At 43.2% G+C, this 18,542-nt stretch overlaps 1 protein-coding gene across 1 annotated transcript in view; it reads right to left on the reverse strand.

Annotated features, from left to right (window-relative positions):
• The window catches only part of MTMR12 (myotubularin related protein 12), a 67,217-nt gene extending 55,383 nt beyond the window's left edge, over positions 1-11,834 (reverse strand). Inside the window, exon 1 of the mRNA XM_039544531.1 lies at positions 11,565-11,834. Within this exon, the coding sequence (XP_039400465.1) occupies positions 11,565-11,795 (231 nt within the window). The 5' untranslated portion in view covers positions 11,796-11,834. The remainder of the gene's footprint in view (positions 1-11,564) is intronic.
• Between the last annotated feature and the right edge of the window lie 6,708 nt (positions 11,835-18,542).

Genomic DNA, 18,542 nt, shown 5'->3' on the forward strand with positions numbered 1-18,542 from the left:
AGGCACAGTTCCAGATTCTTCATATATTCAAAAAGCAAGAATTACATGTAAAGGAAGGAAGGAGAGATGGAAGCAGTAAGAAACAAACCGAAAAACCCCTACATAATATCAGCATCTCCAAAATACAAAAGCCCTAAGAACAAATAGAGGCTCAAGTGAAGTCATCTAAGACAGGGAAATTGAGTCTGGATAGAGTGAGGAGTGGGGAAAAAGGGAAGTCTCAGCACATCTGAAGGCAGATTTTTTATTTACTGAAGTTTTAGGCACTTCTCACTCAAAGAGAACTGGACAAAGATAACTGATCTAACATATGCTTCAATGACTGAACAAGAAGGTGGAAACCGAGGAGTCTAACTAGGTCACTTAAGACCCATTTAGTTCTCAAGCATGTGACTGCTTTGAACACGTACGCTAGATTTAAAAAAAAAGGGCTGTCAAAACTCCCCCAATTTCTTATTTGTACATGGCAGTGGATATTCTAGACTGCAAAAACTATGAAAATGAGTTGTGTTAGGAGTGAATGAGCATTCATCTGTAATTAATACTATAGCACATGCAAGATCATTAAAGCAATGTGAAGTGTACAACCCTTAAGTCAGAACATTCCAAAGCTAAAGTTATTCTGGAAATTTTAATTGTCATAATGCTCATATATAGTATTTTCAATGCCTTCCCTTGTCAAATGCAAGCCTTAAGTCACAGTATATTACTTATCAAGGTATATGGAATGCACCATGAAGAAAAAAAGAAACAGACTATGCAATGTTGCTAATCAAACATGACAGGATGGAACTCTTGCTATCATCTTATTTCAACTCTTAGTTTTACAACATTATTACTGTTTTTGCTTTTAGTTTCCTGTGAGTTTAAAAATAGAATTTGGCACTAGTCTGCTTGCAAAGCTTTTGAACTCTACAATGCATTCAACTTACAGCACACAGGTGCGTATCTATATATAATTCAAACAGTCACATCACAAATCAAAGCCAATTTCTCAAACCAAGTAAATTCTTACTGAAGACCAATGTCTTATGTGTATGTCATATTAACAATTTATTAGTTTAACAAACAAAGATCTATTAAAAATGCTTAGCAACCTTAACCATTATTAAAGCTATCAAATGTCTGTTATAGATATAACCTATCGGATTTTTCACAGATTACTACTATTGGTAGATTTATTTATTTCACTCTGGAAAGTGTTAGGTCTCCTAATTTGAATAAAATAATAAAATATGAATTTCAGCTGTACATGTGCATTTCAGATTCTTCCTTTGTCTTGCAAGGCCTAACCAAAAACTAGACAAACCAAATTTGAGCTTTTTAAGTCTTGCTTTGAGAAAAACAGGACATAAAAGGAGGTACTGATAAATTACAGCATGTATGCACTTAATCTTCAATTGTTTTGTGACACTATTAGGCACAAATCTGGATTAAGGACTTCATGTACAATAGAGCCCCAGAGTTATGAACTGACTGGTGTTTTTTGTTTTTTTTCTCTCATAGGGCTAAATGAAGGGAACCTGATGGGGACACCGAGCAGAGAACCCCGGACTCTGCTCCTCGAAGGCGTCAAGGGAGCCAGTGGACGCCGCCCAGAGGAACTCTGCCCGGATGCGTGAACGGACGGAGGAGCGGAAATAGGCCCCACAGTCGCAGGAAATCCCGTCGGCCAACCTCCTCTCCCTGGTTTTATAGATGGCTAGTTTGGCCAGGGCCAAGAGGAGGTTGATAAGGCGATCCCGGGACTTTGTGGGGCCACGGATGGGGAGTGCATAGATAAACAGGTGAGGGGAAAAGTGCAACCAAAAACGCAAGAGGAGAGCCAAGAGGAGCCGGAACAGGGGCTGCAACCTGGCGCACTCTAAATAAACGTGCGCCAGGGTCTCCTTCACGCCGCAAAAGGGGCAGGTGTCGGGGACAGGGGTAAACCGCGCCAAGTACACGCCCGTGCTCACGGCCCCATGAAGGAGCCGCCAACTGACATCCCCAGCAGGCCTCAGGACCAGGGCAGAATACAAGCTGGTCCACCGGGGCTCCTCACCCTCGAGAGGTGGCAGGAGGTCCCGCCATTTTGTATCGGGGCGGGATGCAAGGGTGAGGTAGTGAAGAGTATGGAGCACGAGCGTGTACAGATGTTTTCTTGGCGCGATCTGGAACAGAACCGGCTGCAGATCGGGCAGCCGGCTCGCAGGGAAAGGGCGAGGGGGTCGAGTGGGTCTACGGGGCAGGGGCCCGATAAAAAGGTCCACGGGGCCTGGAGTGGAAGGTGGGAGGGGCATGCCCTCTCGCAGGACCCTGTCGAGGTAGGCCCGAGCAGCAGGCAGTAAAGCGGCCTTCACCTCCTGAAGTACGTGCCGGGGAGTATGAGGTCTGGAGAGCCCCATGCGCTGAGCGAGCGTCAGGGGATCCAGCCAGTCTCCCCGGTCGTAGTCCAGGAGGTCTCCAACCCAAGACCAGCCTCTGGCGCACCGTGGGGGACTCCGCCACCTGCACACGAAGCTGGGGGTTGTGTAGCAGGGGCTCTGCGAGGAGATCGACCACCATGGTGGCCGCCACGGACCTGGTTGTTGAAAAGAGCTTCCAGGTCCGGAGGAGGTCTTGGTAAAAGACCGGCAGCCCAGAGAGGTCTCGCGGAAGACCTCTCGGATGGAGATAAAAGAGCTGCCGGTCGTATTGGAGCCCTCGGAAGCGGCGGAGGAAGGCGTGTGCCAGTGCTCTGACTGACTGGTCAACCACATACTTCATTTGGAACCGGAAATAAGCAAATAGAGACACACACACACCAAAAAAAAAAAGGACGCAAATACAGTAAATAATTGTGTTAAATGTAAACTACTAAAAAATAAAGGGAAAGTTTAAAAAAAGATTTGACAAGGTAAGAAAACGGTTTTTGTCCTTGTTTCATTTAAATTAAGATGGTTAAAAGGAGCATTTTTCTTCTGCATAATACAGCTTTGAAACTTTACTACGTCAATGTTCAGTTGTAAGCTTCTGAAAGAACCATAATGTTTTATTCAGAGTTATGAACATTTCAGAGTTACAAACAACTTCTATTCCTGAGGTGTTTGAAACTATGAGGTTCTACTGTAAGTAAAACTGTTAAACACATTTAAACCATGCAATGTTGTTGTAGCCCAGGTAGAGATAAACAACCTAAAAGATATCAGGTCACCTGAAGAAGAGCTCTGTGTAAGCTCGAAAGCTTCTCTCTCTCTCACCAACAGAAGTTGGTCCAATAAAAGATATTACCTCACCCACCTTGTCTCTCTGAACACATTTGAACTGATGCAATCAAAAAGCATAGATTATTTTAATGAAACTGGATCAAGCAAGCCTAAAATCTGCATAGCTTAAATTTGAAGAACTATTCTCTCTAGTGTTAAGTTATAAATCTCTATTATTGATTTATATATAGTGACAAATTGCAGTGGGGGAGAGTGTGGTGCTAGAGTCTAATGATAGTCTTCAATACATGTTTACTAAATGCAAGTTATGAGACTTGAGTATTACCTAATATTTCCATGACTTATTCAGACTGTTGCTGAGCAATATAGGAAGTGCTTTAACAAACAAATTGTAAACTATACACATATTCCAACCCAAGAGTAAAGGTGGACAGCAGGCTACCACTATTGTGAAAATGCAGAATACTTCAGTGCTGCAAAAACTAGGTCTCTGCTGTAAAAAGATCAGTTTAAAGAGAATTGCACTAAGATTAGACTTGCTTTGAATTTCAGATTTTCTTCTATACCTATCAATGCAGGGCTGAACTGATAGCTTTCTTAATCATATTCCTTTCATTTAAATTTTAATTTGGACTCTTTGGATAGAAAATAGGACTTGGTGACAGTGTATTGCAGTTGCTTTTATTATTCACATTTAACATTTGAAGACCATTTCAAGAACACGCCTACCCTTGGCTTGATAGCAGTTGGTAACACTTGCACTTTAGAGGAACAATTTATGGTATTTAGTTATAACATTTTCATGTATCCTGCCTCTAGTGCTTTTGTCCTACCTCTTTTCCCAGTTCACTCCATTATTCACTATCTTGTCAGATCATGGTGTATATTTCCCTGTATGGTTCCCTTGCCTGCTCCATCTTTTTATGCTTTCCTCTTTTCCTGCATCGTTATTTAGCTCTTCTTGCTTCTTCAACTCTTCTCTCAAGCCACACTAGCCCACATTTCTCACTGTTTCCTCTGTTTCTAACCCTAACTCATTCTCAACCTCCTGCAACAACCTTCATGCCAGTACATATAGTAAGTGCTCCAGCCCATATTTCTTGCCCTCATCCTATCCTGAAAGAACAGTGACAGATGGCTTTTGAGAGATCTTACATGAGACATCACTGTAGACATCTGAATACAAAGAAATGTACCCTGCGTAAGAGGGAGCACCATAACTGATCAGGATTATGGATTTGCTGTAATGGGGCCTGACAAATACAAGAAAATCATCCATACAGCAGAGAGTCCCAAAGTGGACTCAGAATTGTAGAAGCCAGGGTCATAGTATCTGGAATACAGCCTTCCTGCTATACTTCAACTTCCAACAATATTCCATGAGGGACACAGACCTTTTCCTATGGATGAGAACTAGGATTCCTTTCCTTCCCAATACTGCTCAGCAGGATGGATAAAAATTTTATATCAAAAATAAAATTTGAAATGGACAATCTATATTAAGGCCTAACTGTATTATAATCTATTAAAATCATTAAATGAAAACCAAAAATTAGAACAGTACATGTTTGCTGCTAAGTTTTAAAGAAAGTCAAACCACTGAACTGATGGAAGTCACTAGCTAAACACTTGGAACCAGAGTTTGTTCAAATACTAAAATCAGCATTTGACAGCTATAGCCTCTTCCACAGGTGCAGAGAGAATATTTTCCTTTCAGTTTATTCAATTACTTCACTTCAGTGACTAGTTCATTCAAAGTTAAGAAACCAACTGGGAGTTAAAAAAGCAGGAAAGCTTGTTTATACAAAAAGTAAAACCAAATTTAGTGTAAAGGGTATATTTAGTTGCAAGCAACATATTTTAACAGTTGCCAAATAATAAAAAAGTCAACCCTTCTTTAGAAAAATAACTAAAATACAAATGCAAAACATGATTAAAACTGATTTAAATCAATCCACCCCAGTGCAGAGGAATTTTCATGGCTCCTAGTTAGATTAGGGATGACACTTGTGCAAAGTCACCAATGTACTTGATGCTGTTATAAAGTACAAATTTCACAGAGAAAGGACTAATCTAAAAGACAGAATTTATTTGGTGGCCTAGAGAAAAGGGCTAACTTGTAGTTTTTTCCATTTATTACAACCTAAGTGTCCCAAAAGTGAGTGAGGTTTTTAGGAGTGATATGAAAGAGGATGGTGTCTTGGCAAAAATCAGATGTAGAGGACATTTCATGCACAAGGGATAACATGGTAAAAGCATTTTGACTTATGATGAGACCCTGGAGAAGCAGTTTAAACTAATTTTAAAGACCAATACCTTTGGCTTTGAACTGACAGTGGGTTTGTAACTGAAGTTCCACTTGAAGAAAAATAGTATTTGGGTTGTTCGCCAGTAGTGGTTTAACATCTCAAACACTTGAAACAATGAGAGAAAAATGGACGTACAGTAGAACCTCAGAGTTACAAACACCTATGGAATGGAGGTTATTCGTAACTCTGAAATTATCATAACTCTAAACAAAATGTTATGGTTATCCTTTCAAAAGTTTACAACAGAACATTGACTTAATACAGCTTTGAAACTTTAATATGCAGAAGAAAAATGCTTTTAATCATCTTAATTTAAATGAAACACACAGTTTCCTTACCATGTTAAAAGTAAACTACTAACAATTTTTGACACTGTACTGTATTTGCCTTTTTTTGGGGGTGGGGGGGGGAGGGGGAAGAGGGTGTCTCTGCTGCCTGATTGCAGACTTCTGGTTCCAAATGAGGTACCAGTTGACCAACCAGTTTGTAACTCTGAGGTTCTGCTGTATAGATGTGAAATATATAACTGAAGAAAAAAAGCTTCAAATTAATCTACATTTACAATAAGAACATAAACCTAAGAACGGCCATACTGGGTCAGATCAGTGGTCCATCTAGAGCATATCCTGTCTTCTGACAGTGGCCAATCCCAGAAGCTTCAGGGGGAAATGAACAGAACAGAATCATCTAGTGATCCATCCCTCATCGCCCATTTCCAGCTTCTGGAAAACATAGGCTAGGAATGCTCAGAGTATAGAGTTGTATCCCTGACCATTCTGGCCAATAGTCATTGATGGACCAATCCTTCATTAACTTATCTATTTATTTATTTTTTTAAAAACCCTGTTATAGTTTTGGCCTTCACAAAATCCCCTGCCAACAATTTACACAAATTGACTGTGTGTTTGTGAAGCAATACTTCCCTGTGTTTGTTCCCTGCTGCTGCTTAATTTAATTGAGTGATCCATGGTTCTTGTGTTATGTGAGAGAGTAAATAAACACTTCTTCTTTATTCACTTTCTCCATGTCAGTCAAGATTTTATAAAAATATAACCGCTCTTAGTTGTCTCTCTTTCAAGCTGAAAAGTCTCAGGCTTTTTAATCTCTCTTCACACGGAAGCAGTTTCATACTCTTAATAATTGTATTGCCTCTCTCTCTGTTCCTTTTTCAATTCTAATTATTATTATTTTAAGATGGGGTGACCAGGACTGCATGCAGTATTCAAGGTGTGGGCGTACCATGGATTTACATAGAGGCAATCTGATATTTTTGGTCTTATTATCAATCCCTTACCTAATAGGTCCTAACATTGTTTGCTTTTTGGACTGACACTGTACATTGAGTGATGTTTTCAGATAACTATTCAGAATGGCTCCAAGATCTCTTTCTTGAGTGGTAACAGCTAAATTGGATCCCATAATTTTGTATGTATCATTTGGATTATGTTTTTCAATATGGATTATATTGCATTTATCAACATTGATTTCATCTGCCATTTTGTTGCCCAGTAACCCAGTTTTGTAAGGTTCATTTGTAAGTCTTCAGAGTCTGCTTTGTACTTAATTATCTTGAGTAATTTTGTATCATCTGCAAATTCTGCCACCTGTTCACCCCTTTTTCCAGATCATTTATGAATATGTTGAACAGCATTGGTCCAAGTACAGATCCCTGGGGCAAACCACTACTTTCCTTTCTCCATTCTGAAAACCACTTATTCCTATGCTTTGTTTTCTGTCTTTTAACCAGTTACTGATCCATGAGAGGACCTTCCCTCTTACCGCATGACTGCTTACTTTGTTTAAGAGCCTTTGGTGAGGGATCTTCTCAAAGACTTTTTGAAAGGCTAAGTACATTATATCCACTGGATTATCCTTGTCCACATGTTTGTTGACACCCCTCCCCTCAAGAATTCTAACAGATTGGTGAGGCATGATTTCCCTTTACAAAAGCCATGTTTACTCTTCTTCAACAAATCATGTTCATCTGTGTGTCTGATCATTCTGTTCTTTATTATAGTTTCAATAGGCAAATATACCTATTCTAGGATTGGAGGTGCCAAGACATTGAATTTTGCACACTTCTATTCATCCATGCTTCCAGAGAGTTAGCCAATTCTGTTTGGGGTGGAAGTGTCATATTAAGGACCAGATCTTAGACTGCTGACATTAACAGACAATTGATCAACCTTTGCTCCCATCTAGCAAAGGATGACTGGGCTATATTTAGTCAGACTCAAAGCTCAGCTTTTCCAGATATTCTGGGAAAAGTAGCAGCAGCAGTTATTCTCATCTATTTTAACAAATGGCAACAGGAATAAAATAGGACCATGAAAATCCTCAGTTGAAGGGTAACATGAACTAGATTTTATTTTCCCTCTTGTTTTGATATTCCAAAATAATAAGAGAACCCTAAATGGCAGTTTAAACGTAAAAACAAACAAAATAAAATATTACATTAAAAACTGACAGTATTCACCAGATATTAACCCAGATTAGTCCATCTGTGGGTCCAAACAAGTTGGGAGCCTGGTCAAAGTCAGCTTTGTACCATCGCTGTGGCTGCTGCATTCTTCATAACATCAGGGCTGCTCTAATCAATACAAAGCAGTGCACAGTCTTAAGCAGCCATTCTGGCAGCCAGAGAGAGAGAGAGGACATATGTTTCCTAATCATTTCCCTTTCCTCTGGTTGGAAGCTACAAGAATGGTGGTTGTCAGGCAGCAAAAACAACTGTATGACACCGGAGGATTATCTTTATGAAAGGAGAACTCCCAGCTGGCCAAATCCACCTGGTTTCCAGGACCTTTACACTAGTGGAGTGATACAAAAACTGGAATGAATGATCTGGCTTTGTTTATAAGCAACTTCTATAACTTCCTTCACTGCCTATTTTTCCCTCACTTTAGCTATCTTCACCCATTTCATCAAATGTCCTTTAATGCTGAAAACTGTCATAATGCCTCGTCATGCAAGAGAAACTCCTACCCGCACCTCAATCAAATCCTCAGGGGAGACACCTTCTCTTCTTGTATATTTGAAAAACCACCTAGCATACCCTGAATACTACCACAGACAAGTAATTACTAGAACAACATATTCAGGTCAGGAAGTCTAACTCCATGTATGGATTTAGTCTAGATCAGTGTTTCTCAATGACCGGTCCATGGACCAGCTTTGGTCCCTGAGATCTCCCTGACACAGTTTAGGAAGGCAGCAAGCTAGATTCTGGTATCAAAAAGGTTGAGAAACACTGGTCTAGATGATCCAGGAAGTATATCAATCATCCATACAGGTCTTCAACAGGAAAGACAATAATGAAGTATCTATCTTACAGGCAGTGTCAAACAAATTGTAGTAGGTCATTAGGACTGAACAATAGTCATGTAACAAGTAGCTTACAAATGAAGTGATTGAGCTTCTAGCAAAAACAGGTAATTGGTAAAGTCAGCTAGACACTGTGCCTCTTAAAATACCAGAGGAATTACAGACTACTCTGTTTTACTTCCAAATCGGTCAGATTAGCTGACAAAATATACGTAACACCGTAAAACAGATCAAGATATATGTTGAGATTAGCGAGGCTTCTTTAAAAAAATGCATATCTTCCTATCACTTTGAGTTGACAAGACAGTGGATAAAAAAATTATTTGTCCTTTGAAGAGGATACAAAGGAAACTAGGTATCGATGAACTGAAAAAAAGAAAAGCCAAAATTCTGTCATGATTTAGGCATTGATTAGGCAGACAAAATTTAAAGCAAGGGAGGCTAATTTTAGTACACCTCTACCTCGATACAATGCTGTCCTCAGGAGCCAAAAAATCTTACCGCGTTATAAGTGAAACTGCGTTATAGCGAACTTGCTTTGATCCACCGGAGTGCGCAGCCCTGCCCCGCCCGGAGCGCTACTTTACCACATTATATCCGAATTCATATTATATCTAGTTGCTTTATATTGGGGTAGAGGTGTATAATAATGAGGTTAAATAGTGGTATACCCAAGGGTCTGTGCTAGGCCCAGTGATGATATATTTGTTAATTATCCAGAAGAGGAACAAACAGTGAGGTGACAAAATATGATATTGACAATACTATTTAGGTTAATCAAATTCAAAGTGATTTAAAGCTGGGTAACACAGTAACAGATTAAACTTAGTGTAGATAGGTGAAGGGTAAAGTACATTGGAAGAAACAATTTGAAGCATTTGCACACATACAATTTCTAAAGTAACTAACTGCTCAGGAGAAAAACCCAGGCCTCATTGTGGACAGCTCAAAGAAAAAGTTTGTTCAATACAGAAAAGCAATTAAAAGCAAAAGAAGACACTAGAATGTATATAAGAATGGAATAGAAAATGGAAATATGCCATTTTACAAGTTGATTGTATACATTTACCTTAAGCATGACATTTGGTTTATATTACCTGATCAATTACACCACAGAAAAGTTTAAAAATGTAGCTTAAAAAGTTTGAATTAACACACTAAAGTATCAGACACTGAAGGCTATGCACATTTGTTGGTCAGGTTATCTTATTTAGCAGCATTAATTTCCGTAAAATGCTTCCCCTTGTTCTGAAAGTAGAACTTATCTTTACGGAACCAGATTTCTACATTAAACCACAATTCTCCAATACTAGTTGTAAGTATTTGGTCAGCTATGACAGTGGATTTTGTTTATATGAGCTATAGTTTTGGTCTTCAGAACTCTAACAATTTCTATTTCAAACTTTGTTTTAAACATACGATTAGTACTGGAGCTGAATGAAACTGAAAAACAAGAATAACCAGTACAGTGCTGACCTCAAGGGCAAGTTCAAGTATCTGAAAGGAATTAAAGTTGATAGAGTAGCAGCCGTGTTAGTCTGTATCAGCAAAAGGAACAGGAGTACTTGTGGCACCTCAGAGACTAACAAATTTATTTGAGCATAAGCTTTCGTGGGCTATAACCCACTTCTTCGGATGCATAGAATGGAACATACAGTAAGAAGATATGCACGTATAAATATCTTCTTACTGCATGTTCCATTCTATGCAACCGATGAAGTGGGCTGTAGCCCACGAAAGCTTATGCTCAAATACATTTGTTAGTCTCTAAGGTGCCACATGTATTCCTGTTCTTTTTAATTCCTTTTGCAGTTTGGCTTGAAAAAGTAGAACAGTATCATTATCTTCTCCAAACGGCCTACTGGACAAACTAGTTTCCTGTCTTGTTTAGTTTACAAAAGACAGGCTGATGTTACAGTACCTAACTGTAGATGTTACCGTATCTAACAACTACTTGAGTGTGCGAGCTGCATGCTGATGCCCCTTTACACTCTGGTTTTGGGAGACAGGAATATAGCTCTCTGGCTGTTCTCACATCTGTTGGCAGATGTGGGAGTGCAGTAGTTTGGGCAAAGTTCAGATTGGTCCTGTGACCCTGTGCCTGTGTGTGGACCAACTTTGGTATGGCTACAGTGCCTGTCACAATACAGATAAAGGCACATCTCCCAGTACCCGATTCCACTTGGCACAGCTCCACCACCACTAAGCACCTCACTAGGGTGACCAGATGTCCCAATTTTATAGGGACAGTCCGGATTTTGGGGTCTTTTTCTTATATAGGCTCCTATTACCCCCCAACCCCTGTCCCGACTTTTCACATTTGCTGTCTGGTCACCCTACACCTCAGTGCCCCAGGACTCAGCACCAAAAGGTCCGCTGCGCCTGAGCTCATCACTGGTATGTCTACACCGCAGCCGGGAGCGAGCCTCCTGGCCCGGCTAACACGCTGAAAGTAGCAGCTGCCACCCTCGGACTCTCAAGCCCACCGGCCCTCCTGGGTCTGGGTCTGGGTCGGGGGTCCGGCCTCGGGCGCTGAAGCAGCAACAGCCACGTTGCTATTTTTAGCAAATTGCTCGAGCCCAGCTGACCCCTCCCACAGATGCCCACCCAGCCCCACACCCAGCTCCCCCGGCGCGCCCAGTCCCCACACCCAGCTCCCGGGCCTCTGCTCCGCCCCACCTCGCCCCATCCCAGCTGGTGCCCTGCGCCACGCCCGACTCCCCCACCCCACCGACCCCCTCACCTCCGGGCTGACGTAGGACACGAAGGAAGGCTTGGCGGGCTTGGCCCCGCTGCCGCCGGCCCCTTTCCCCAACATGGCTCCGGGCGCTTCCCGCCCGCCCCAGCTCCCAGCGGCGGTGCCGGCCAGCGGGCACGACGGCGGCAGCGGCACCAGCTCCTCCCAAGACTCCTCGTCAGGCTCCTCAGGCTGCAGCGCCGCCCGCCTGCGGCTCACGTAGTTAACCCCTCCCATGGCGGCTGCCGCCCCAGCCCGACATCACCCCTCCCGCTCTCGACACCGGCCCTTTCTTGGAAACCGCCTCGCAGCGTCCCGCTTCACTGTTGGACCCTGCTCGCTGTCAATCAAAATCAGCCCCGCCTTAACAGCCAAATCCCCTGCTCGGATTGGCTAACATGGGGAGAGGTCGGAGCTCACTACTGGGTCCTAGTGCCGGCCATGTGTGAACAGCAAGACGGATACAGCTTCTGCCGACAAATCAGTGGAGCTTCCTTGAGCGCTCCGCTGATTGGCCGATGGAGCTGCCCGCTCTGGGCTAGTCGCGCCGCTCCTGGAGGTGGAGTTGGGCGTCGCTCCTGGAAGTGGTCGGTCCGTGTGTTGCTGTGACTAATGGTTATTGTTTAGTTTGCACCTCACTAACCCTTCTTTTCCAGTGAGGAGATTCTCCGCAGCCTCCGCCGCTCGCAAGAGACGTGCCAGGCTCGGGACAGTGGAGGTTTTGTTTGTATCATGAAATAAAACATCCAAAATGCAAATCTGCTCTCGCCTGGAGGGCAGAGAGTGTTCACCACGGTTGTCTACACTACCAGAAAAGACCGGCTGCGGGGTTATAAAATTGCAGTATGTTGGGGATTCTGCAGCTCCAGTGCAAGCGCTAATGTTCACACTGCAATTTTATAGCCCCACAGCCTGTCAGCTGACCCAGGTCAGCCACAGGTCTTTTACTGCAGTATAGACATGAGAGCAGCAAGCCCACGAGAGCTGAGCTCTTCCAGCACTTCTCTAAGCAGCAAGCCAATTCTTCAACAAATGCCAGGTCTGTCGTTTAGAATAATCCTGCCTGCATCAGACGTCTCAGACCTTGCTTAGGGCACAAATTAGGCTCTGTCAACCCTGTCGATCTTAGGCTGCACTTTGCATGTCCTCTGTTAGCAAATCCCATAAGGTTTCCCTTTCCCTCTCCAAGTATTGTTTGATGGAAAGATTCTTTAGTCAGCTGCTTTTTCATGTTCTTACCATTGCACCTGGCAGATGCTCTGGCTTCATTCTTAACATGTCCCAGATATTTTCCTCTTCTTTTCTAGATAACTTTGGAGAGAGGTTAACTCTCTGATAATCTCAAAATTTGTTGGCCGAACTTGCAAGGCTTGTCAACTCAATGGTGTTTCTCTGTATGTATATATGTTCCATGGTAACCTTTGAACTCTGCATCTGATCAATTCCAACATTTCAGGGAATGTTCTAGGCTTCAGTGAACAGAAGTTTTGGGGACAACTGGAATACCCTAAATAGAAACACAGGGGACACATGGACTCACAGTCATCCGTTCATCACACTCATCTCCTTAACACCTTGCAGCATAACAATAACTCTGCTCATCCTCCCAATAGAGTTTAACATGTTAACGCCCTGAATGACAGAAGAGAAGTAATTGCTTTCTGTGCTGAAAGTCATGAGTCAGATGAGGGAGAGAAAACAGAAGACTTCATTCCTTCCTTCCTCCTTCCTAAGGTTCTGCCTCCTCAGAACCTGCTCCAGTCAGAAAAGAGAGGGCACCATCTGTCTATCTCTTCCTTCCAATCTAGGGGAAAGGAAGATACATAGGGGTCAGAGGAGAGACACATAGAGTCCCTGGCATGATACAGAGAATGGGGACTGTGATGTGGGGGTGTGGAGAATGAAGGAGAGCAAAGCCCCTGGCATGGTGAAGAGAATGGGGGCTCTGCTGTGGAGGAGAGGAGTTATGACAGGCTGGACTAGGCCCTGAGGCCCCCTGTTGGAGGCCTCCTAACCCTCCTACTCGCTGTCCCAGAAAAGGGCAGCGGAGAGGGTTCTCCAAGCTGCCTAGAGAAGTGGCGTGGGATGCAGTAAGGGCACAGCAGGCTCATATAAAAGAAGTGTCAGGGATAGAAGGAGTTCAGTCTGCTGGCAGGAATTGGGGAAGTAAGAGGTGTTTCTGGCTGACAGCAGGGGCTGAAAGGGCTGGACAGATCAGTTACTGGTAGGGACCAGGGGAGTGAAGAAAGAGCTTCTGACTGGCTGCTGGGATTCAATTAAGACAGACTATGGGGAAATGGCCCAAGGAAACATAGAGCAGCAATTAGTAAAGGGATGCAACAGGAGACTGCTATAGTTAAAGGGTCCCTGGGTTGGGATCCGGAGCACTGGGTGGGACTCGGTCTCCCCCTTACCAGCCACTGGGGGGAAGTGGCTACACCCTAAGTTAGGGAATTAGAACTGTGGTACCCCAGAGAAATGGGCTGCACTGGGACTGACTCAGCGGGAAGTTGTGGTCAGCAAAATGAGTCCAGGAGGGGTGGCTCAACAGGAAGGCTGGGGTCATTGAGGACTTGAGTCCCCAAGGAAGAAGCCCTCGGGGCACTGCTCAATTCCAGAGTAGGAACCTAGCTGAACCAAGCAAGGGTCCTGTTGGATTGGTTAAAGACTGAGCCCAGGGAGGGCTGCAGAGAAGGACACACCAACCAAGGATACGGTGGCTGGCCCTGATGGATTGTTGTAGAAGACTGAGCCCAGAAAGGGCTGCAGGACATTGGGGACATTTTGGACTGTGTACCCCAAAAGGGGTTTCTTTGTTTTGCACATGAACAGAGTGTGACTTGGCTGGAGGGCTGAGTCACCCAAGACCTGCCTGAAACGCACAATGGCAGATGCGGGGGCACTGTGAGCAGAGAAAAAATTGGAGGCATGCAGACACTCGACTGGGGGCACTCACATGAGGAGACTGCACTCCCCTGCAGGAGCACACAGAACCTCTGGTATGCAACAACTGGAGGACCCTGGTATGGGAGAAAGGGGTTGGTGGATACACAGAAACCCTAGTCGGGGTCACTGAGGAACCCTGATATGGTGGAGTGAATGGGGGCACACAGAACCCCGTGTGTGTGTGGGGGGGAGATTAGAGGATTCTAAGAAGTGGGGAAGGAGGAGACACAGAGCCCCTGGCATAGGGAAAGGGGTGGCAACCAGAGTTGCTGGTATGGAGGAAAGAAGGGGGAAACGGGAGGGGTCACAGAACCCCTGCCAGTGGGGAGAATGCAGGAAGTCCCTGAAATAGACGGAAATGGGAGAGTGGTACACAAGGAGCTTGTAGGGGCATTGAAAGGATGCATGAAGCCCTGGTGTTGCAAGCCAAAGCCTGCAGAAACTATGAAGTGTGCATCCCCCATTTATAAATTAATTCTATTTAATGCCTAGAATTTTCCTGAGGCAGCTGCTTTCAAAGACAGTTAGCCATCTGTCTATACCCTCAGTGGATTTCCAGTTTTTACATCCATATATTAAGGTCTATCTCTTGTTTGTTTTCTGTGAGGGTTGTATAGCTGGCATGTAGGCCCCTAACTCGGACAGGTGAGAAAGATCTATGTGTTTTGGTGTAGGCCTTGTGACTAAGATTCTTGGGTCTTTGACATGCCAGATATTTGAAGTCTCTGAGTAGTTAATCTTTCCCTGTTAGTAAGGAGATAGTGCTGGATAGTGCTTGGTATTTGTCATTTGCAAGGCAAACTTCTGAGCAGGCAAACAGTGGAATTTCAAAGGGGAATGTGAGAGCCTTGCTTGCCAGGTACAGTTCTATGCTCAGTACTATGATGGCCAGTGATAGAACAGTGGTTGCGATCTGCAATGGATGTGGGATTTTTTTTTCACCCCGAAGACAGAATGGACTTCCTGGGTCTGACGTGTAAATTGATGGCTGTGCTAGAAGAAGATTCTTGGTTTGGAAGGGCAAGTACAGACACTATGGGGCATCACAGAGAGGCTGAGGAGTTCTTGGACCAACCAGAGTTGGGAACTGTTACCACCTCAGATTTAAGGAAGAAAGGAACTGTCTACCAAGGAAACACAGGAAATCAGAGAGGAGGGTTGGCAGTTCTAACCACCAGTGGTAAGAGGACAAGGCAGCACTCTATACAGTTGGAGGCACACAAGGGTGGGCAGGCTGTGACTCCTCCTGGTCCTCTTCTCCCTGGTAATTCCACACACCTTGAAATTTCCAATAGTTACCAGGTCCTCAGCACTGAAACAGCTGATTTAATAGAACAAAGAGGACTTTGGGACCCACCTGTGTGGGGCTGCTCAGCTCAACCCAGGAGAAAATCAAGTGTGCTCATAAAGAGATCTCCAGTCCTCCAAGACTATTCTTTTTGGGACTTCTGTACTAAGAAAAATGGAAAGAACGTTCTGCAATGGACAGGCAGACAACAGGATGGTGTGCTGCCTTCTCAGAGCCAAGACACAAGATGTGTCACTAAGATTGGACAGGCTTCTGAAGTTCAGGATCCACTGGTAACGGTGCATGTCGGCACTAACAACGTTGCTTTGCAGGATACTTCACCAATTGTAGATGAGTTCAGGAAACTCAGAGTGCAGAAGGACGACATCCAAGTGATCTTGGAGCTCATTCTTGTGTCATGAGCAAAGGAAGACAGAAGGCAGAAGATTCTGGAAGTGAACCACTGGCTAGGTAAGTAGTGTAAGTAGAGTGTGTTTTCATTTTGTGGAACATTGGTCCACATTCAATGGGGAGAGGAGACTCCACAATTTGGATGGCCTCCATCTCAGTAGAAGGGGAACCAATCTTCTTGGAGACAGGGTGGCTAGACTAGCAACAAAAAGAAAGGATGAAAAGAGGGAACAAATAAGCACTTATTTAGCATAAAATTGAGGTGATGAGAGCAAAATTAATCAAGACACAAAAGGACTTAAAGAGAAGAAATTATTTAATTGCCTATGTACCAGTGCTAGGAGCCTGGGTAATAAACAAGAGGAATCGGAATTGCTCATTTCTGAGCATAAGTCTACCCAGTTGGTATTGCTGAACCCTGGTGGGAAGATTTGCATGATTGGAATGTTAAAATTACTGCTTATAACCTATTTAGGAAGGATTGAGTGGGCAAAAAAAAAAGGAGAGGGGTTATGGCACTCTATCTCAAAAATGGCATTACCTGTTTCCAAATCACTGACACCTTGGAAACAGATGATCTTGAATTCTTATCTATTTAGGACATGGATACATAAAGCACAAGATGGGGTAGATGGTGTTGTGATGGGCTGGATTACAGAAACCCCCCTGGGAGCTGCCAGCTGATGTGCCAAGGCTACCTCTGCTCCTGTTTTCCCTGCCAGCTCAGGACTCCAGCACCCTGTCTTGCTGAGCCAGACACTCCCGTCTGCTCCAACAAAGACCCAGGGTCCAAATTACTTGCCCCAAAACTGCAGGTTTACTTGAAAGCAGCTAACAGAAATGTGCTTGTCTTTAACACCCAGATGCCCAACTCCCAATGGGATCTAAACCCAAATAAATCTGTTTTACACCGTATAAGATTACAAAGGGTAAAGTCATAAATTATTCGCCTTCTATATCACTGATAGAGAGATATGCAGAGTTATTTGCTCCCCCAGGTATTAATACATACTCTGAGTTAATTAATAAGTAAAAAGTGATTTTATTAAATACAGACAGTAGGATTTAAGTGGGTTCAAGTATAATAGAGAGAACAAAGTAAGTCACCAAGCAAAATAAAATAAAATGAGCAAATCTATGCCTAATCAAACTGAATACAGAGATGCTTCAGTAAGTTTTTTTCCTCAGACTGGACACATTCCAGGCCTGGACACAATTCTTTCCCCTGGTACAGCTCTTGTTCTATCTCAGGTGGTAGCTAGGGGATTCTTCATGATGGCACCTCTCCTCGCTTTGTTCTGTTCCACCCCTTTCTATATCTTTTGCATAAGGCGGGAATCCTTTTGTCCCTCTCTGGGTACCCACCCCTGCCTTCTTAATGGAAAGACACCAGGTTAAAGATGGATTCCAGTTCAGGTGACATGATCACATGTCACTGCAAGACTTTAAGCCTTCATTCCTCCCAGCCTGACTCACAGGAAGGCTGCCTGCAAACAGAGCCATCCAGTCAATTGCCCTGGTTAATGGGAGTCATCAAGATTCCAAACCACCATTAATGGCCCACATTTTGCATAATTACAATAGGCCCTCAGAGTTACATTTCATATTTCTAGTTTCAGATACAAGAGTGTTACATTTATACAATTAGGATGATCACACTCAGTAGCTTTGTAATGATACCTTACAAGAGACCTTTTGCATGAAGCATATTCCAGTTACATTATATTCACTCATTAGCATATTTTTATAAAATCATATAGGCTGTAACATCACAGGTGTCTGCTACAGACCACCACATCACACTAGAGAGCAGGATGATCAGCTTCTTAAGCACCTTTCTATAATGTGTAGGAAAAAAGCTGCATTATCATGTGGGAGTTCAATCTGAGTGACACATGCCGCAAGACTCATGTGGACTACTAATATATCATGTGGACTACTAATTATTATAGATGACAATTAATGGATTCAAGAAATGTTGCATCAAACTTGGAGTGTGTTCGTGGGGTAGATTTTATATAAGCTTTTCTTGACAGATAAAGAAAAATCGATCACAGAACTAAAACTTAACGGTAGCTTAGGTACAAGTGATCATGACTTGATCACAAAGCTGAAAACAATTATGAACCAAGTCATTTGGGAGAAAGAATTTCAACATTAAACTGTGAATGATAATTGAGCACTATTTAATAACATTTTACTAGATGCCAGAAAATCCACAATCCCACAAGTGAGAGAGAAAGTCACACTGGTTTATAAAATGGCTTAGAGAGGAAGTGAAAACAGCTTAGAGGGGAAGTGAAAATAGATAGATATGTAAATAAATGGGAAAAAGATGA

The sequence above is a fragment of the Mauremys reevesii genome, linkage group 6 (assembly GCF_016161935.1).
Source record: "Mauremys reevesii isolate NIE-2019 linkage group 6, ASM1616193v1, whole genome shotgun sequence".
Taxonomy (NCBI): domain Eukaryota; kingdom Metazoa; phylum Chordata; order Testudines; family Geoemydidae; genus Mauremys; species Mauremys reevesii.